Source organism: Chelmon rostratus, chromosome 4 (assembly GCF_017976325.1).
Source record: "Chelmon rostratus isolate fCheRos1 chromosome 4, fCheRos1.pri, whole genome shotgun sequence".
NCBI lineage: Eukaryota > Metazoa > Chordata > Actinopteri > Chaetodontiformes > Chaetodontidae > Chelmon > Chelmon rostratus.
The window spans coordinates 314,193-336,590 of record NC_055661.1 but is presented as its reverse complement, the minus strand read 5'-3'; the positions used below and the strand labels follow the sequence as shown (position 1 = coordinate 336,590).

The 22,398-nt window shown below is 40.6% G+C and overlaps 1 protein-coding gene across 1 annotated transcript; it reads left to right on the top strand.

Moving 5' to 3' along the window:
• The first annotated feature begins 888 nt into the window (after window positions 1-888).
• On the top strand, window positions 889-16,835 carry lrrc40 (leucine rich repeat containing 40). The gene is made up of 15 exons (XM_041936024.1): window positions 889-1,104; window positions 3,555-3,736; window positions 5,301-5,374; window positions 6,530-6,659; window positions 6,765-6,888; window positions 8,327-8,466; window positions 8,872-9,044; window positions 9,308-9,398; window positions 10,082-10,127; window positions 10,487-10,589; window positions 11,409-11,516; window positions 11,667-11,777; window positions 14,646-14,723; window positions 15,458-15,643; window positions 16,159-16,835. The coding sequence occupies exons 1-15, from the start codon at window positions 960-962 to the stop codon at window positions 16,262-16,264; spliced, it is 1,797 nt and encodes a 598-aa protein (XP_041791958.1). The 5' UTR covers window positions 889-959; the 3' UTR covers window positions 16,265-16,835.
• Window positions 16,836-22,398: the final 5,563 nt, after the last annotated feature.

Sequence of the window (22,398 nt, the reverse complement as noted above, 5' to 3'; positions counted from 1 at the left end):
GTGCTCACGTGGGGGGACCGAGGGAGTGCCAGCACCCCTTCCCATACTAAACTATTTAAAATGACGTAACAATCTCTGCAATGGTTGGAACTGATTCTCTTTGGTGAGGCATTTGATGTCAGATGGTATTGATGATGATACTATTCGCAGCTGGTTTTCCAGGTTTGGGCTGATCTCCAGAGTCTTTACAAGATGAACTGAACACAAGCATCTAGTGTATCTCTACATCCACACACACACACACAGTTCGGCTACTCAATCATTACAGATAGCTAGTTAGCTATCGTTACTTTGGTAAAAGCTAACTTACATAGCAAAGCTTAGCTTTGCTTTGTAACTTATAATAAAACAAAACAAGTAGTACAGCATCGACAACATATATGATCAATCATTCACTGTACTGCCAAACCACAATCAGATATCAAACGTCTGATCAGTAAGAAAGAAGCAGAGGGAAATGTAAAGAAATTGACATTTCAAAAACCTAAAAGACCAAAGGTTTGTTTGCAAGTTTTACTTTTGAGATGACATTTTGTTTCAATAAGTTATATTCTCTCTCTCAAATTCTTATTTATGTTTGATTTATTATAGTGACAAAAATCTCATTCCATACATATCTACCTCTCTGAATATTACTCAAAAGACCTTCAGAATAAAAGCCAGTATTTTTTTTTCTCTGTCAATATTAATGTACGTGGATGAGTCATGTCAAGAGTTTTGTATGTTACAAATTATATGGTGTGAAAATAAAGAACAAGACATCTCCATGAGAAGTATTTTGACATGATTTGTGCAGTTTTGTAGTAAATCTGTTTGGATAGAGGAGTTAATGCTTTTATTCTGAAGGATTATGGACGGAAGAGTTACTTCTTTGCTGTTGGCGGGTGGAACATGCAGTTTGGGTGTGGAGATAACCACACAACCCAGTGCAAGGATTCGGTTAAATAAACATACTGACAATGTCTCGACCCAAAAGAGCGGATATGGTGGACTCTCTGGCAGGCTTCAGGGCGGAAAAGACCGAACCCTCTGTTCCTTACGGTCTGCTGAAGGCAGCCCGGAAAACCGGCCATCTTAACCTGTCCGGCCGAGGTCTGACAGAAGGTAATTTCACTTATGAGATGACCACTTGAGGATGGCTCCTAAAGCGCATAAATCCCATTGACCCGCATATTAACGTTTTACAGCGGAAATGAAAATGTTTACAGCCTGATTCAAAGTAGAGATCTGCACTCTATAGCTCATTTCTCCGTTCATGACGACTGTACGGGCGGTGCATTTTCATACAAACACAAGTACAGAAATTGCATATCGTTTGAAAGGATGTTTTACGACAGTTCTAATATGAGGAAATCGTCAATGTGTTATGGTGTAATTTTTGGGTGGATTTTCTCAAAAACGACAGTAAGACAGCATCATATTTTATAGGGGCATAGTCAGGGTCATTCTGAACAAGACACCATTGAAATTGTCAGCAAATGTCGTAATGAAACAGTTTAATTCAAACACAAGTGTCTGGTAGGACACTGTCGATGTGTCATTACGTTCTTGCGGTGACTTTTCCTTTTCAGCAATCTAGAATGAAAGTACTTCAGATTGTATATTTACATAGCCAGGAACATTTTGAGCAGAAATCCATTGTCATCATCTAATATCATGCACATTTGGTGATGTCACATATTCAACAAGACTAATCTACTATATCATATGTAATATAATGTTGTTTGTATTTCGTATGTAAAATGTGAGAATAATGGCTAAATGGCACTGCCCACAAAATTGTAGCACAAGTACAAAATGTCTGTTCCCATTTATATAAACAACCACAAGTAGTACTGTTCATAACTTAAACAGCCGTGTGACTGGCAAAGTACATTAGTGTTGCCTATAGGGCACACAAAATCCAAACCTTAATGAGAAGTGTTTTCAGACAAACATTTTCTTTATCTGCCCATAAAAACTGTTTTTCAAGGGTGCTCTGATCAGGATTTTTGCAGCTGATCACCAATCGCTGGAGGCAGTGTTGGCTAATGTCGATCATCGATCACAGGGTCTGTTTGAGGCCTTCTATGTATTGCGTAGCAATTTACCTACACACACACACACACACACACACACACATATAAGTTATATATATGTGTATGTACACTACGAGTAAAAAGTTTGGACACCCCTTCTCACTCTGTGTTTTTCTTTATTTTTATTACTTTCTACATTGTACATTCATACTGGAGACATCAAAACTATGAAGGAACACTCATGGAATTATATCGTAAACAAAAAAGGGTTCAACAAACCAGAATATTTTTTGTATTTTAGATTCTTCAAAGTAGCCACCTTTTTGCTTTGATGACATGCTTTGGACGCTCTTGGCATTTTCTCAATCAGCTTCATGAGGCAGTCACCTGAAATGGTTTTCCAACAGTCTTGAAGGAGCTGCCAGAGGTGCTGAGGACTTGTTGACTGTTTTGCCTTCACTCTGCGGTCCAACCTATCCCAAACCTTCTCAATTGGGTTTAGGTCACGTGATTGTGGAGGCCAAGTTATACATATGTATAATCACCATCATTCTCTGGGCAAGCTTTGTCAGATACAAACTTGGTGGTATTCCTTTGAAGGAAAACAGAAAATCCACAATGATCCACAGCAAACTCAGTTATCTAAATAACAAATACTATTTCTAACCTTAAAATCTTACACTGACATAAATAATGAGAATAAGAGAAACAACTTTCTTAACAAGGGCAAGTGAATTTTGAAGGGTCTGTGGTTCAATCAGATGGTTACACCCACACAATTTCCCATTCCGTGTGGAGACCAGAGAAGGAGCTACAGACAGACCTATTGCTGGACTAAGTAGTTAACGTTTGCTTTTTTATGTTCCAAGGTACAAATTTCCCTTTATATTAGTATTTGTAATCGAGTGAGTAGTACTTTACTGTTATATTGCTTTTATTGTTATTGTTGCCTGTACTGTGCACTTTGAGATTTGTGTTCAAATGTAAAGAGCGTTATAAATAAAATCTATTATTGTTATTATTATAGTTTATGTTGCTAATTGGCATTTTTGTGCTGGTTTATAGTTTTAACTATAAGCAAGTTGGCCGTTAAATTTCATAACCCCAAGTCATTCATTCGGCCATTTCACTGGTGTGCTGTGACATAATTACCCCCACCTCCTCCTACTCCCACCACCCCACACTGATTACATTGCCTATTGGCAATTTTGAGTAACCATGATTAGACAATATGAAAATGGAGACAATTGCCCATACCTAATTTCCAGTAAATTTATAGCCATGGGTGATCATGATCCTCTAAAATGGTTTTTTATTCCACCTGCAAAATGATGCGGACCCCAGCACAGTTTGCAGTGTCTCACACAAAGAACACTAGTCAGTGCTGTAGCTGGTAATGAAGCAGTCCTGTGATGGTTGCATAAGGATAATGCTGAAAATCGTATTTTTTCCCTTTAACCAGATGAACATGCATGTGTGTTTGCTTTTTGTTTTTTGTATGTGTCTGTGCAATAACCATATTAACATGTGTCTCAGTCCCTCAGAGTGTGTATCGTCTAAACAATGACACACCAGAGGAGGCCCAGCAGAATTTGTCCTTCGGAGAGACAGATCGCTGGTGGGAACAGACTGACCTCACCAAACTGCTGCTTTCATCCAATCAGCTAACACATCTGTCAGATGACATCAGACTACTGCCTGGACTCACTATACTGGATGTAAGTAACACCAATTCAGTCAGTAAGAAACCTGACTCTAACTCATTCACCAGTTAGCATACAAATTCTACATGTGTTATGAATATGTCACATAGAAATAAGGCACATAGAATGTGATACTCTGAGAGCTGCTTTGTGCCTAACCAGTTTGACTTCATTGCAGAAATTGCAAATGCTGTGTATGATTTATTTTACATTTGTAAAAAGGATTTAAAGCACACCTGGTTTCTGTTACAGATCTTGTGATGATTGCAAACCAAGTGTTATGTTTGTCTGCATGTCATGTCTGCAAAGCCTACTTAGATATATTTTCCTGACTTAGTTATCCCTACCACAGGTGTGTTTTGTCTTCAGCATATAGTGAAAGCAGGCACAGTGAATTATCCAACATTTCTTTGTCACGTTACCACAGCTTCTATTATTAGAAAATGACATTATAGATGTGACGAAGCGGCCGACATGACGGAGCGGCTCTATGGCAGACTGTGGGCAGATGCACTCACACACACACACACATACACGTACACCCGCACCACACGCTGTTGCTGCGAGCGGCGCGCGCACTAAGACGCCACCGATTCCCCCGCTCTTTTCAGTCCTCACAATTTAGTTACATAGCATATCATAATCTCCAGCCCCAAACCGTTCAGTAGCACAGCCAAGGGTGCACACTTGGCCGTCCTGCTTTCTCCGTACACACACACACACACATCAGTCCACTCACCCGTCGCGGAGGCACGCTGCATTGTCATCTCTCCATCATCCACACCTAAGCTTGACTGGCCAAACAGGGCCGCAGCCATCCGGGCCATTATATGGGCCGCTCCGGCGCGCCTTGAGGTCACATGATTATTATTTTTATGGGTTATGGTGGAGAATTGTTAATTGGTGAGATTAACACCTTTGTAATGGATGAAAGGATCTGAGGGGATGTGGGAAAAAATATGGGGAACAAATGCAGTGTGTGAATTTGTTTTGTTTGCCATATATGATTAATTGTGATTTATCCATAAAATGATACGCCCAGTGGGAGGGGCGATAAGGTTAAAAAGGGGGCCATTTTGGCTGTAAGAGTCAGTCTGTGTTTTGAGGACGAAGAGGTCACATCAGCAGAGCGTTTCTCTCTTGCAGTGTCTGGTTTTTCTACAAGGGTTATTGAAGAACTCATTTTGATGTTTGGAGGCGGTACCAGAACCCCGCGACAATAGAATTCTGTTAAAACTAACAGAGCTAATTTAGTTAAATGAGAAGTAAATAAAAAACAAAGCAATACAATCTAAAATGGTCTAAAAAGGAAAATAATTTTTAATCAGTGTACCCAAAAATACATGAATCTTCGATAAATTGACCCAAAACTACTGTAATGTGGTCTTAGCCTAACTCAGTAACTTTCTAACCATAAAAACTCCTAATTCATAAACCCACTTAATAAATACTTAGCATCTAATTTGGCTGGCTTGTATTACATGTAGATGTTACTGTGAGACATCAGTAGTGTTTATCAAAGTGATAACGTCATTTTATTTCAAGCTGTTGAACTAAAATGGCCATTTTACTCTGACAGCTCCATGACAACCAGCTGAGCAGTTTACCAAGCGCTTTGGGAGAACTACAGGAGCTCCAGCAACTGCGCCTCAGGTACACATGTGTACACACATGCATACGGAGGCACGGTCCCTATCATCCTGGATAAACTCCAGGGGCTGCTGGTTCAGGGGACACCAAGGGTTTGTTGTTCAGGAAACACTGCACCTTCCTGGTAGGCACAGTGTTGTCCATACAGAAGTTGATGTAGTCCGTGATGCATGTTGTCAAACTGTCAATGTCCTCCCTGTGAGGACTGCACAACACTTCACAGTCGGTGGTGTCAAAACAGTCCCTCAGTGCCATACTGGACTCATCTGACCGTGTCTTCACATGCCTAATGGTTGGCTGTTGTTTAATCACCAAAGGTATGTAGGCAGGTAGCAGATGAACCAGGTTGTGGTCAGATCGGGGGAGGGGTTAAGAACTATAAGCATACTTTGTGCTTGCGCACAGTAAGTCCAGTGTTTTACTGTCTCTGGTGTGGCATTTGACATACTGGGTGAAGGTGGGGAGAGTTAAAGACAGGGAAGCATGATTAAAATGTCCAGAAATGAGGAGGAGGGCCTGGGGGCGCGATGTCTGCAGCTGTTAGACTACAGTGTGTAGGAACTTGCATGTTTCCGAAGCATCGGCTGAGAGGGCGACCATACGTTACCTACCATACATTGCGGGAGTATCAGAAGAAACAGCACATCCTTGTGCATTTCAAGCCCAGTAACACCCTGAGGCACAAACTGGTACATCCTAAGGACAAAACACCCAGGCACAAACAGAGTAATGTGGTGTATGCAGTGCAATGCAGGGAAGAGTGATTGGGCTTTTGCTATTGGTGCCTCTGTCGACTGAACTCAGACACACGTTTCTGGCTTCTTTTTAATCTCTTTTAAAAAACTTTTTTGTGATATAAATAAAGTGTAGGATTTATATTATAATTATTATTGTTGTTTATTATACCCCCCCAGTTGAACATTCAAAATAAAATGGAAAAATAAAAATGAAAAAATCCTCTGGCACCACTGGTTACTTGTTATGGTACCATACGATACCACCACACCAGCTTTTCAACTGACTTAGATCAGTGCCACAAACCTCTGACATCAGCAGAAAGCAGAGTAGGACTAGCCACTGAGGAAAAAATTAACAAATTAATATACCTGTGATTTTTAAATTAATTAAAATCTGTGTGTTTCTTCTGCTGTGGGTCAGTCATAACCAGCTGAGATCACTGCCAGTGGAGGTGTGTACTCTCAAGAACCTCTGTAGCCTCACACTCCAACAGAATCTGCTGGAGAGCCTGCCGGAGGAACTCGGACAGCTGGAGAACCTGACTGAGCTGGTAATTACACATATTTTATGTAGCGTATTATGTTCCCACACCAGGCTCTTTCTATTGTGTTCAATCACATAACATTGACTTGTCCTGCCCTGTGATTGGCTTCAGGACCTGTCCAACAACTACCTGAAGGGCCTGCCATCCAGCCTGGGCCGACTCACCTGTCTGCAGAAACTGAACCTGTGTCACAACAAGCTCAGTTGTCTGCCTGACTGTCTTGCCCAGCTCAAAAGTAAGACTGGCTATCCTGTATGTCAGTGTTTCTGCTTTTCTACTTGGTCATTTTTCAAGCTTGATGCACCCATAATTCTGTCAGTAGTGTGACACTAACTACTCTGCTGCTCTCACTGTCTCTCTTTAAAACAAATAATGTTTTCACTGGCTATTTTCTTGTATCTGTGAAGCTGTCTGCACAGAAATTTCACAATGAATGCCTTTCAACTGGTAAAAGAGCAAAATCCCTTCTTTTCTCGACAGGCATTTATTTTGAAATATCTCCAAAAAGTCAGTTTTATTGACAGCAGTTTAACAGTAATTGCCAAGAAATGGAATGGAACAGTGCTTGGAAATAATTACTCAATGAACAGAAGAGTATGACATGTTTCTCAGATGAGGCTGATGATAATTGTATGAATGGTTGTTTGATGTCTGAACTGGGGTGGGTAATGGGTGTATATGTGGCCTATCAAACCTACAGTAGAATGTATTAAGGTCATTTGCCAGTTGATGGTTTTCAACTATGTGGGGGGGATGATCTCCAGTAGTAGGTGATGTCCTGCAGCTTTCTCCACACTGATGAGGGGTTGTTTGTTGAAAAGCTATCCTGCACCTCTTTGCTACTTTAATCTCCTTTGTCAGCGTGTTTCTCGCTTGGTTATTTGGACTCTGTCCCTGCCTCTGTAGGTCTCCTCCTGAGCCTGGCGAAGCTGCCTTAGTTTGGCTGAGAACTATGGTTCATTGTTGTTGTACAGTACAGGCCAAAAGTTTGGACAAACCTTCTCATTCAATGTGTTTTCTTTATTTTCATTTACATTGTAGATTTTCACTGAAGGTGAAGATGCTTGCTATGAAAATTACGTTAGTAATCTGGTCAGCCAGGTGTTGTAAAGCCTCACTAACACAAACTGAGGTGGGATGTCACCACCAACCAGAATAGGTAAGGGAATATCCGGTGGTGAATGAAACAGTTTACAGTTTATGAATACAGTCTCTAGGTGAAGGCTGCATGATTTCTTCAACAAGAAGTTCAGAAAACAGCTCAAAATGCAACAAATAAACGAAAACGAAGAAAGCACCAGGGAACGCAGCACTGTGGCAGAATATCCACCGGCACCTTGTTACTATCAATTGTCTTGCAGCACCTTGGAGGAAGCCATTGCGTTGCAGCAAAAGTTGTTCCATGTTCAGCTTTTTTGCAAGACCATCCTGTGTTGGTCGAGTGTCACCTCTGCTGCATTGATGGACTCGCTCCATTCAAATAAATGACAGTGCAGACACAGATGCTGTTCAATGGTCTAACAAGCACTTTGTTTGAAGCATACTGAGGCTGACACACGTGCACATTTGAGGCTAAAAAGTGCTGAGGTGCTTGTGTGAAAAAAACAGAAAAACATGACTTGTTGCCCAGTCCTGTGAGATCTGTTTGCTTGAGTTCTAACTTGATTTGACAGATGTTAAGGTGTTGGACTGCAGCAATAACCAGCTGACTGACATTCCCGCAAGCCTATCAGAGATGCTTGCTATGGAGCAGCTCTACCTCAGACACAACAAGCTCCGCCTCCTCCCAAAGCTCCCTGCACCTTTGCTCAAGGTAAACATAGCAACAGAGTTTTCCCAGGTTTACAGGTCATGTGTGAATGATGCTGATGTGTTGATGGCATCAAATTCAGACTAAGCATAAATTTACAAAGTCAATGAAGTTGATGAAGTAAAACATTTCACACAGCGGACTAGCTTTTTGGAATTACTGTTGAATTAATTAAACAGGTACAGCAGCCTGGTAGTGCTGTCATCTCAGAGTCGGCAGCAAGCTGAAAATGGATTCTGACACTTTAAGAAGTATAACATATAGGGTCAGGAATAAGCATTATGGTTTATGTCTAATAAAGTTACCTTGTACATGTAATTCCTGTCAAAACGTGCATCTATATAGTAAAATGTTTTTCATATATTATAGCCTGAAGTAATTAAATTTTGTGCGTGTCTTTGTGTATAGGATTTGTATGTTGGGAACAATCAGATTGAGCAGTTGGAGACGGAGCAGCTGGCCTGCCTGACAGCCATTTCTCTTCTAGAACTCCGAGACAATAAGATCAAAACCCTCCCGGAACAGATTACCTTATTGAAAACACTCACACGCCTCGACCTCACCAACAATGACATTGCCAGGTAGGTCGATGGGATCATGACACCTAAAGAAGTTACTTTTTCATGCCCATGAGCCAAACTCATGCATGATCAAAATATCCAGTCAGTAACAACTATTAGTCTTTGCACCAGTCCACACTTTCACTGCTCAGAGGGACTTCACTAGGTAGAGTTTAGTCATCCATTGGAACACATTTTGTGCACATCTGCTCTCCAACACACACTTGAAGAAATATTTACCAGTAGATTTGGTCAGTGCATTGAAGTGGATCTACCTCTGTCAGTCTTCCAGCATCTCTCAGCCTGCTGCCCAATCTGAAGGTGTTACTGTTGGAGGGAAACCCTCTGCGAGGAATCAGAAGAGACCTGCTTACTGTAGGTGACACAAACACAAAGGTTGCACAGTAAAACAGTTTGACCACAGTGAAATATAATACACTGCTAAACACAGTTATGTTTTACCATATTATTAAGTATCTGCATTTTATTTAGATCTCAGTTAATGTTACATTGAAATCAAATCTTGACAAATTTAGCTAAATTAACTACAAATATAAAACATAATAGATTGTGCTAGCTAATGGCCTTGAAAAAAATCTACCCAAAGAAAGGAGCATGGTGTCAGCTCCACTGTGCGTTATCTTCTCCAGCTCAGTGACAGGGAGAAATAAGGGATATAGACAAGACAGCTTGTTATAAGACTTTTCATCTATCAGGATTCAGCGCATTTGCCTGTAAACACTATGGTCTTCTGGGAAAGGTGCCGTCACATTTGTATGTATGTGTATAGTGACTGTTTGACGGCTTTAAAATACATTGTTCACCACAAATCACATCAATACAGTCATACAAATGCATATTGCATTTTAGTGGATGCAAACCAGTAATGATAACAGTACACTACAGCTATAGGAGTTGGCATGTTTCACGATGGTTCTGTATGGAATTTCAGTGATGTGTTTTCCTGCAGAACCATTAAATCAGCTGATAATGTGTACATATGAACAGTGATGTTAACATTCTAACTGCTTGCATGTGTCCTCTGTTTTCCCCATCAGAAAGGAACCACTGAACTCCTGAAATATTTGAGAGGAAGAATCAAAGGTACAATTCACTTTTTTTTGCTAATTTGAAACAGTTTTGACCACTCCGTCTAAAAGGGCTGAAACGGTTTCATCAAAAGGCTGTACAGTGCTGTTCATTACCGTTGACACAGTGACTCTGTGTGAGCCACATCAAAGACGAATTTCCGTTGCCTTGCCTTGGACAATAACATTTTTCTGATTTGAATTTTAGGTTTTTGAATAATTTCTTGCCCCCATATTGGTACAAATTTCTAATCAGCGCTTCTCACTCTACATAGTTTGATGCAGTGTCTAGTCAAGATAAATAAAGGTCTGTCTGTCTGTCTCTGTCTCTGTCTGTCTGTCTGTCTGCCTGCCTGTCTGCCTGCCTGCCTGCAGACAAGCCTGAGAGAGCAGAAGAAGGACATACAGCCATGACATTACCCAGCCAGGCCAGGGTCAATATACATAACATTAAGACTCTTAAGTTATTGGTGTACAGGTCAGTGATACACACTGAAACATTGTTATCAGTATATAAGCCTATCATTAACAAAAAATTGTCAGTACAGAAATGTCAAAATATGTTTGAGATCATGTACAAATAGTGTCTCCATTACATAGGTTGTCCACCTGTCCAAGTTTATTTTTATTCCGTAAAACGTCCCACTCACTAAATACCTTGGTAACAGTTCTTTAATAATCAAATATAAGAGACCCTCACTTTTTACTTCTTTATTTGATTTACTTATTTTGTTCTTAGTTTTCAGTAACAGGTTATGAAAAGGGATGTCTAATCCAGAATGTTTCATTATGTTATGTGTTTACGAGGGGAAAAAGAACAAATATTGGCTACTGTACTTTGACCTACTGTACTTACTATAGTTACAGTATGTGCACAGTTTTCATCTGCAATGAGGAATTATTAGCAACATTTCAGTTGTGCTCACTTTCAGTTTGACCTCCAAGTAAAGTGGTGTAGATAATCTTCATAAACTTTTTGTTTCCAACATGTTTCTATTTCTGATCATCTGACTTCTTCTCAAACTTGACCTGTCAAAAATCTTTTTAGTGATGTGAGTGTATTCCCAGATCTCAGTAATTACCTTTGTGACTACAGTGTTATCATGACTGATGAAATGTAAACAGAACCCAAGTTGTAGTCAGCTCAAGTGATACTTGAAAGCTGTATATAGCTGTATACTTGGACATTAATATTCACTCGTTTCAGCACTATAACAACTTTCACATTACAGAGTCATTTGATTCAGCTTTAATATATCAAAATGTTGGTAAAGTATGTGTATGTGTTTGTGTTTAGTGAGAAGCAGGCAGTTAATATTCCAGATGAGCTTTTTGATGCTGCAGAAGATCAGGGTATTACCACCGTTAACTTCAGCAAGAACCAGCTGACTGCCATACCATCCAGGTACACAAATGCACACAACCATACTCACAATCACATCCACACCTACACTCATCGCTGGTGGTGCTGTCATTATCACTGTGTGGCAGAAATCAATCCTTGGAGTACAGCAAAATGTTGGGAGCACTAACTACACATGTGTTGTGTGTGCAGACTGCTGGAGTTCCAATCCTCAGTGTCAGATATCAATCTGGGTTTCAACAGACTGACCTGCTGTTTTCCTGACATCAGCAAGTTACTGCAGCTGATCCACATCGACTTCAGGTACACACAGACACAGATCAACGCACATAGATTTACAGTGTGTTTCCATTTTAAGATTGGATAAGATAAGATAAAATAATCCCCAGTCGGGGAAATTTGGGTATTACAGCAGCAGGTAATGGCAGTTGGAAAAAATTGCAACAGAAATAGAGAAATAAAAAATAAAAAATGACTATATATATATGTACATTTATACAAATGACTATAAAAGAGAGAGAGAGAGAAAAATATATATATATATATATATACAGTCATGGAAAAAATTATTAGACCACCCTTGTTTTCTTCAATTTCTTGTTCATTCTAATATCTGGTACCACTAAACGTATAATACAATGAACACAACAAAAAATGCAGCTGGTCACATAATACTTTATGTCCTATTTGACATTCTTAAGCTTAATTGATTCCCAGGGCCATTTCATGTCACAAGCAGCACTGCACATGCAAAGGCCTAGAGTGGTTTCCTGCTTACATTCAAGCCGTAGCACAACTCAGAAGTTGTCAGCTCTCACATAATGCCTAAAACAAAAGAATTATGTGAAGCCACAAAGGCAGCCATCTTGGCACTGCTGGAAATTGGCATGAGTGAGAGACAGGTAGCGAAAAAACTGAAGATCTCCAAGACAGCTGTTCATTACAACAAAAAAAAACAAGCTGAACATGGCACTACCAAATTGCTACCTGGCCGTGGCAGGAAACGTCTTTCTACCCCACGAGATGACCGTGCACTCATCCGTTCCTGTGTCAGGAATCGTCGTCAGACCTCCAGGGACCTTAAAAATGAGTGGGCACTGTCGAGAAATGTGACTTGTTCGGCAAGGACAGGTCGAAACCGACTTGTTGAAGCTGGTTTGAAGTCACACAGAGCACGCAAGAAGCCCTTCATCAATGAAAGGCAGAGGAAGGCCCGGTTACTCTTTGCTCGAGACCACAAGGATTGGACTGTTGATGATTGGGCTAAGGTTCTCTTCAGTGATGAATCCAATTTTGAATTGATGCCCACTCCAGCCAACTTACTGGTTAGGAGGAAGCCTGGAGAAGCTTACAACCCAGACTGTCTTGCCCCTACAGTAAAACATGGGGGTGGATCAGTCATGATCTGGGGTTGTTTCAGTCTGAGTGGAACAGGGCAAATGCAATTGTGTGAAGGCCGAATGAACCAGGTCAAGTACAGGACTACCCTTGAAAACAGTCTTCTTCCATCAGCTGGAAAACTCTTTCCTGCCTCGAATGACTGGATTTTCCAACAAGACAATGCCCCTTGCCACACGGCAAGGTCAGTTAAAGCCTGGATGGAGAACCACAACATTCGCACCATGCCTTGGACTGCTCAATCACCAGATCTTAATCCAATTGAAAACCTGTGGAAAATCATCAAACTCAAAATGGAGAACCACAAGCCCAAAAACAAAGAAAATTTGTTTGAATTTGTCCAACAGGAATGGGCTGCTGTGACAGCAGAACAATGTCAGAAGCTGGTGGAGAGCATGCCAAGACGCATGGCTGCAGTCATCAAAAACAATGGTTATGCAATCAAGTATTAACTCTTGTGTGTATCATGTGTTTAAAGCAAAGAGAAAAGAAAACATGGAATGCTTAAAAGTAGTGTTTTTGGTGGTACAATGCCATAGCTATTGATGTAAGAATTTAAGTAATTTTGGTTATTATCAAGAAAACCATGGAAAATGAATAGTCCTTAGTACTGAAATTAAACTGTCATGAGCTATTTTTGTTGTTATCATTATAATTGTCCAAACAAATGTACCTTTAGTTGAGCCAGGCATTAAAATTAACAAGAAATTGAAGAAAACAAGGGTGGTCTAATAATTTTTTCCATGACTGTGTGTGTGTGTGTGTGTGTGTGTGTGTGTGTGTGTGTGTGTGTGTGTGTGTGTGTGTGTGTGTGTATATATATATATATATAGCCGCCAAGAACTATAAGAAGAATAGAGTACTCAATGAGGGTGAATAAAGAAAGTTATTATTCCAAGGTAAGTCATGTATGAAAGGTAATTCCTGTATAAAAAAAAACCTTCCATGAGTGCAAAAGGACAGTCTGAATATGGAAACCAGTGCTACATTAAGCTACACTGGAGTTGAACACTCTGACAGCTGTGGAATGAAGGAGCTGCTGAGGGCCCCCACAGTGTCATGCAGGGGGTGAGAGGGGTTGTCAATGACAGATGTCAGCTTAGCTAACATCCTCCTCTCACCTACAACCTCAGTGGTATCCAGAGGGCAGTCCAGGACAGAGCCAGCCCTCCTGACCAGTTTATTGAGTCTCTTTCTGTCCCTCTCAGAGCTTCCACAGCCCCAGCAGACCACTGCGTAAAATATTGCAGATGCAACCAAAATTTTTTAAGAATGCTCCATAGAACTCAGTCATGTATGTTGGCATTGTTGGCGAGTTCTGCTTACACAGTATTCATATGTTGCGCTGTACATTATTTGCTGAATGAATCAAATTTTCTATAAAATGTCAGAAAAAAATATACATGGCCATTCTAGTTTGTCAGAGTCCAAGGTGGTGTCTTCAAATGTCCTATCCAACATTCAACTGCACAATAATTATAAATTTCATCACTTAATATTATTATTTTCCAACTCACCACTCTTCCAGCAGTGCTACAACTGGTACAACTGGTTGCCGTATTTCATGAAAGAATTACAGCTCCGTCTGTAAAGGTCTTGTCATGTTCAAAGAGGGCCATTAGGATATATTAACGCAAAGGAAAATTATGTTTAAATGCAAAACCGATAACTTCAACAGATAGATGAAGCAATGTTAATAATTCCATGAAAAGGTCTTAGGAAAAAGTATAGAACCACCACTAAAAGGGTTAAAGCTGCCTTTTTTTCTTTCAGGAATAACCAGCTGAGTGATTTACCACCTGAAATGGAAAACTTAACTAAACTACGCTCCATTACCCTCAACTACAACAGGTAACTCACAGATTCAGGATCAGTTCAACCCCAAATTAAATCCTAATAATAACTGTAAAGAATGTGAAAATATGCCATTTGTATAGACTCACCCCTGACCTGGTGGTCTCTTCATTCAGGTCATGGCAGTTTTGTCAGATTTGGCAGAGTTGTATTCAACAAATGAAGATGATAAGCAGTCAGCAATTACTCATGACACACATATCAACTGTCACAGAAAGTGTAGAAGAATTTGGTCACAGTTTTAGAGAAAAGCACCTGATGAGTACTGCTTCAATAATACATCCATTGCAACATCAAAGGTGTCAGAGAACATGACTGGTCGAAATCAAACCCATAGATATTTAATGATTGGTTTTATTATTGTAAAAGAGGAACAGACATGAGGTGTAAATTAGAACAATTGCTTTGCTGATATGACATTACTAATAGGACATGTTTTTGGAGAATGAGCAAGTATTCACTTGGGATGGAAAATAGTTATAATGGATTGTTTTTATGACTCAAAATCAGCTGTCCAATCAATAAACAGTAAACAGTAAAAACAAAGAAAAAACTTTAAAAGATATACCTGTCGTTCATCACTCTAAACTCACTTAGCCTCCATCTCTGACTCCTCAGAAATGTATTCAAGGGATTAGACAGTTTTAGCAGAATAGAAAGCACCTCTTGTGAATCAGTTGGCTGGATTGTCTCACTGGTTTGTCCACTCAGAGTTTTTGTGCTGATCACAGGTTCAAGTCCTTCCCTGAAGTCCTCTATCAGATAGTTTCGTTGGAGATGGTGTTGCTTGGTAACAACCAGGTGAATGGGGTGGACCCATGTCGTCTGATAAAGTTGGTTCATTTGTCGACACTGGATCTGTCAAACAATGACCTGCTGAACATCCCCCCTGAACTGGGCCTGTGTACCAGCCTCAGGTATGGAGCACACCTCAACAAAGAACCAAAACTCTGCACACTGTCCTTTACCTTCTCCCAGCATGTGTTTGCACTTGAACTCCTTCACTCCAGCACACTAGCAGCTGCTGTCTCTTGTGCGAATGTGATAGAGGAAAATGGTGATGTTGTCCCCTGCATTCTAGGAGTATTACGAGATGTAACTGACTCTGGAGGTTTCCTTACTTTTCTTCAGTCTGCATTATTTACTTAGTTCTTAAGGTGGAAGATTCATAAGTTTCCTTTCAGAAACCCACAGAAACAACCAGTGAAGTCATTGAGTGCCAACTCTTCAGCACAAGCTGTCTTGTTAATGTACAGTATTTAATTGTGGTTAGGGCTCAATCTGTTTGGTTGTCCAGGATTTTGTCTCTTGTCTTTATTTTGAGTTTTTAAAAAATATGAAACAAAGTTAAAATTGTTTTTTAAAAAATCAGTATGTGGCAAATCTGGTTGCAAATCCCACATGCTAAATTAAAGCCTGTGTTGTTCCACAGCTGTCTCAAATTGGAGGGGAATCCTTTCCGCACACCGAGAACAGCCATCGTGGCCAAAGGAACAGATGCAGTGATGGAGTACCTCCGCAGCCGCATACCTACATGACCCCTGATCACAGCTGAGACGGCCTCAGGGCCATGATCAACACGGATCTTTTTTGGGCTTGCAATTCCTCCTGCAAGTCGACAGTTGGGATTTCATCAGATATTGAGAAGCAAACCAGTAGCCAAAGCCAAACAATGAAAATCAGAATTTCAATATAGCTGCAGTTACCTGGTTTGAGATGGATGAATTTTATGAAGATTTCTGGACAATCACATGCAATTTTATGCCTACATGTTGAAAAGAGCCAATCACAAACACTTTTCTGAATAAAGTTGTTGCTAAGAATAATAAGTAGATTTGTTTATGGTGTTGTAGTAACAGCTCATGAACTAGTCCAAGCTCTGTAAGAAGTACTTTTCACAGTCTCAGCCACAGTGTCTATTAAAACGCAGTTTTAAAGCAGAAACTCGTTTTGTCAGCCACTATGTTTGGTGTTCACTCTCAAAATAAGATGTGCATAGAATAAAAAAAATCTGTCACACCACTTCTATGTTTCCCCCGTTTGGTCAAGTGTGGTATGCTGACCTCTTTTTACCACCCATCATATCCCATGTTTAAATAAACTGGAAACACTTACACAATATGTTTCATTTGCCTCTTTCCTTCTTTGACATACAGTATGTAGAACAATCAACTGTCCAGTTCATTAAATCACCCATACTGTGTGTGCTACATCTTGGTTATTTCAACCCAGAATGTGAGGAGCAGAGAGCCTCACAGCGGAACTGGTGCCACGGCTTTAGCTCCGTCTTGCATGCATTTTCAGCCGATGTGGCCATGGATGGAGGAGGCAAGGACGTGTAACAAAAAGGATCGACCTCAAGGATGTTGGCATAGTAGAGGTGGCTTAGCAGTGAAAGGAGTTAGTGTTAAGTGTGTCTCTGGGCCAGAAGGAAATTTGAAATGGAATCCGCAGACTTAATTAAATATTATTAGGACCTGAGCCCTAGTGTAAACTGCTATTGTTACTGCTCAAATTATACGTATATATTTTCTATTATTTGTATCTTTATTTTTCAACTTTGGGGGGTAGTAAGCTTTAAAAATTAAATAAATTTGGCACACTTGTCAGAACTAGTGACAATTGCGATCTGATATGGGTCACAGGAATGGGTGCAGCAAATATCGTAAACCTTTTGATTTGATGCCGGTCTTTGGTCTGGATGTGGCAAATTGGCTCAATAGCGCACCCTAAGAAACTTTCAACAAAGCCACCCCGGCTGTACATTCGTCTAGATGAAAGAAATTTGGTATACACATGTATCATTCTAAGACATTTTTTAAAAAGTCTCATGGAGCCATGAGCAAAAAACAGCAGGAAGTCGGCTATTTTAAATTTTCTGTTAAATTCATTTATGGGGGTCATATATTTATCAACTCCTACGACAGAATTTATTAGATCAACTTCAAATTTGGCGAGTCCACTCGAGAGAGAGGTTGTGCTCATTTCTGTACAGTGTTGAACAGTGTGGGCGTGGTGGCACGGTGAACTTGATGTTTTGCCATGGCTACACCCAGCTCTACACCCAGCTCTTCCAAGAGTGCCACAGTTGGTGCTACCCCAACGTGAGCTCCCTCTGATGTGGGCATAATGCAAGGGCCCGTTCATCGCTGCTTGCAGCTTTAATTATTAGTATTAGTATTAACATTGTTGTTGTTGTTGTATTTTTTTTTTTTTCATAGGTGGAACTGCTAGGATTAAGACAGAGTTGAAGATGATGCTAAAAAATTCTATGGATGTGCTGGGACCTTTTGTTGTCTGAGGAAAGGGGAACTCCACTGTGCCATGACAGTGAGAAAGTCATTTATAGGAGTTTATAGTTGTTGAATTGCTGCAGGCATCCATTGGCTTGGAATGCAAAGATAGTGTGGTATATTTATGAAATCTGTCAACACTGAGCCATGTTGCTCGATCAAGGATAAGAAACTATATCATATTGTTTTTCTTGCTCATGTACAAAAAGTAATATACATTTGTCACTTGTGATTGTGTGTAATGTCGCTATTATCCCTGAAATCCTTGAGGTACCTGAGATGTAAATAACCCACTGAAGTGGCATATCAGTGTGCTCAGAATTTTATTGGCTATTCGAAGTGTCAGTCATCCTCGAAATCAGCTGTGATGAACTTGATCTTCACACATGAGAGGAGAAGGAGGACCATTGTTGTGATTGGTAAAGTGAGATGTCATTTGAAGCCTGAGACTCCAGAGAGTAACTGCAGACATGATGGCACCCTTCTGCGTACATTTCCGGAGGGTGTAACAGGAAAACATAGAAGACAAGCATAAGACGAGCACATTGTATTCTAATGGCGTATACTATGAGTATAAATGTGAATGTTGCATTTATGTCTATAAATATAAAAAATAGAAAATTATATAAAAATAAGCTTTTTTAAGAAAATAGCAATTTGTAATTTGTTGTTGTTTTGAATTTGTCAGAAATGCTGTCGCTAATACACAAGCTTGATTTACTTACTACTTACTGTTTGCTTGTCTGCCTGTGTGTTTGTGATGGTTTTAAAAGAACACTGAATGCCAGGTCCTCTCATCATTTTTCAACATCCACAGAGGTGTGTCCTTTCCAAATTACATTACATTTCACACAAATGGTTGAAATCTATTTGAATACAGGAGACAGTTCGAAAAAGTATGAAAATAATAAATTAGATGGCTACTTATTGTAGAATAGAATACAGTGCAGTCAGTGACAAATTAACATTGTATTTTGATCAACTTTAACCAGTATTAGCAGCCCCTTTATTGTTAGAAAAACACTCTTTAGCTCCTTTTCTTTTTTCAAACAAAGATAAGAAGATTGATATTGAAAAGTTGGGATGTTGTGTGAAACGTTAATAAAATTAAAAACAGAATCCAGTATGTCAAATGCCACACCAGAGACAATAAAACACTGTACATATTGTATGCAAACACCAAGGATGCTTACAGTTCTTCACCCCTCACCCCACTGGGCAGATCTGATCACAACCTGGTTCATGTGCTACCTTGCTACATACCCTTGGTGATTAAACAACAGCCAACCACTAGGTATGTGAAGACATGGTCAGAGGAGTTCAGTATAGTACTGCGGGACTTGAGAGGACATTGACAGTTTGACAACATGCATCACAGACTACATCAACTTCTGTGTGGACAACGCTGTGCCTTCCAGGAAGGTACAGTGTTTCCCAAATAACAAATCCTGGATGTCCCCTGAACTGAAAACCCTACTGAACAAGAAGAAAAGGGTTTTTAAGTCTCGAGACAGAACTGAGTTGAAGAGGGTGCAGAGGGAGGAGATCAGGAGAGGCAAGAAGAGCTACAGGAGGAAGCTGGAGGAGCGCCTGCAGGGGAACAAGGGCAGAGAAGTTCAGAGGGACCTGAAAACCATCTCAGGCCACAGCAGTGACAATGGAAGGGGCCCAGAAATTGGAGACCGGGAACGGGCTAATGAGCTGAATCTGTTTTTTTCACAGGTCTGATTCTACCCCCGTTGCCTCCCCCAACCACCAGAACCAAGACCAGACGGCATTGCCTCTCTGAACCACCTCCCTCCCCCCCCAGTGCTGACACCAGCAATGCCATCCTCACACCACTTCACCCCCCTCCAACCCCAATTCACTGACCCAGCCCCCCACCTCATCCAACAGGAGCCACCCCCCTGTCCCCCACCTGGCCTCTCCATTACAGCAGATCATGTGAGGAAAGAGCTCAGGAGGATAAAGGCAAGAAAGGCTACTGGCCCTGATGGCATCGGCTACAGGCTGCTCAGGGACTGTGCAGCTCAGCTCTGTCGTTCTGCACATCTTCAACATGAGCCTCAGTCTGGAGAGAGTTCCTGCCCTGTGGAAAACTTCCTGTGTGGTTCCAGTGCCAAAGACTGTGCATCACAGGGAGCCCAACCACTTCAGGCTGGTAGCCTTAACTTCCCACCTGATGGAGACTTTGGAGAGGATTATGCTTAACCACCTCTGTCACCTGATGAGCAGCGAGCTGGACCCCCTACAGTTCACAAATCAACCAGGCATTGGTGTGGAAGAAGCTATCATCGGCCTACTCCATTGCTCTCTTTCCCACCTGGAGAGCACTGGTAGCACAGTGAGGTTCATGTTTTTTGACTTCTCCAGTGCTTTCAACATGATCCAGCCATCATTGCTAAGGGTGAAGCTGGAAGGAGCTGGACTAACCTGTTTAGGTGTGGAATGTTCCAAACTGGTGTTTTTTGAGAACTCCACAATCTTCCAAGTCTTTTATTGCCTCACACAGCTTGGTTGAAATGTGTTGCTTGCATCAAACTAAGTGTAAATTTCAATGAAGTTGATGAGTTAAAATATTAAGTATATCATTTTTGTAGCATCTTCAATTTATTATTAGTCAAAAAGTATTAGCAAATTATTACATTGTCTGTTTGTTTCCAACATTTTTGGTTGTATGTTTTTGTTAAGTGCAGAGCCAGTCAATAGCCTAATAGCCTTAACTGGAAGCAGAGAAAAACAACTATTCATGGTTTGTGCTATTAAAAATATTTCAACATGTCTGCTGAAATTCTGTCAAGCCATCCTCCTGCAACCTGCATATAATTTTGAGTTGATGTGCATGGATGTTGATTGTGTCACTGGTATCGTGTAGGCTATTTGTCACCCATTTATGTCAGTTTCAATTTTAGATTTCATATTGTTCATATTTGTGCTTGAGGAATGTGATTCATGCAGAATTTTTTTGGTTGTGTATTTAAAATTGTTGTCTGTTTAAACTGGACTTGGACTTTAATTATATGTGTTATTGTAACTCAGGGGTCCCCTAACTTTTTCCTGTGAGGGCCACATAACTTTTCCCTGCTCTGATGGGGGCTGGGGTCAGTTTGCAACAGAAAAAGTGTAACGATCACAGGGGTGCCTAAACGTAAAGCATTTATTGTCTTCCAGAAGGCCACACATGACCAAATATTAACAACCCTTTCCAGGATTTAACGGAAAAAAGGTCAGGAAATAAATAATAGCACTATTAATGAAATAAATAACACTAATTATGAAATAAATAATAACCAAACAACCCTCTCTGAGGGTATCTTCGCAGACAAAAAGCCCGTGGAACATTAACTTTCTGTTGTGCCGTGCACAATCTTAACAGGTAAAAGTTCAGCTTTGTTGTCAGAGCAGAATCTATAATTAAAAGACTCATACGAGCAGTCTCTCAAAGTTCTTGTGTTCCTTCCTTATAATCCTTTTGTTGGGTCCAGTAGGCTTGTAGACATCGCTGTTTGCAGCTCTCTCTCTCTCATCAACATCCCTGTGAAAACCACAAAGCAAGCAGGCTGAAAAACCTAACTAAGTGAACTAAGTGATACAGCACCTACACAGCACAATACATTTCACTATCAGTATGGTAGTGGAGATGGATTTCATCCCAGTAGATTTTATTATGATTATATTTGTTTATACTCAGAATGACTCATTCAAGTCAGAAAAGAGAGCTCACCTATGTGTGTTCATCAGTGTGAACTGTGGGCCTGCATCTGGCTGGTGAGAAGTTGAATGTCGGGCTCCATGCTTGTCCACAGCCAGTCTCAAACACTGATGCAGATGTTCATCTGTCAGTCTTGATCTCATCGGAGTTTTCAGGAGTTTCATGTGTGAAAAGGTTTGCTCGCAGATATACGTGCTGCCAAAAAGTGTTGACATCTTCTTTGCGTGTTTTTTTATGTTAGGGTACGTGTCATTTGGGAGGGCAGCATAGAAGTCAATGGACTGTCGGGCTTGAATGCATCTTTCAAAGCATCACGGTTCTGTAACTCAGCCAACTCAAACTGATAAGAAGGCTTCATCGATGTCGGCAACAAAGGGGTTCTGGGAAAGACGGGAGATGGATGAAGTTGCGCTTTTTCACTTGTGCCAAAACCAGCACTAGTTTCACCTCAAATGCTTTTATGTGGGAATACATGTCGCAAATGAGTTTCCCCTGGCCTTGTAGCTAAAAGTTAAGGCTGTTCAGCATTTCTGTCACGTCTGTTAAAAATGCAAGGTGCCATTTCCATTCTGGATTGATCAGCTCTGGGACCGTTTTGTCTTTTGAATGAAGAAATGTGTTAATTTCGGGTAGCAGCTCGTAAAAACACCTCAAAACTTTGCCCCAG

Excerpts from the sequence above, each read along its gene's own strand:
- lrrc40 (XM_041936024.1), top strand. The coding sequence starts at position 960 with ATGTCTCGACCCAAAAGAGCGGATATGGTGGACTCTCTGGCAGGCTTC. Across the intron at positions 5,375-6,529 it reads CTCCAGCAACTGCGCCTCAG|TCATAACCAGCTGAGATCAC; the intron begins GTACACATGTGT and ends GCTGTGGGTCAG. Across the intron at positions 11,517-11,666 it reads CTGACTGCCATACCATCCAG|ACTGCTGGAGTTCCAATCCT; the intron begins GTACACAAATGC and ends TTGTGTGTGCAG.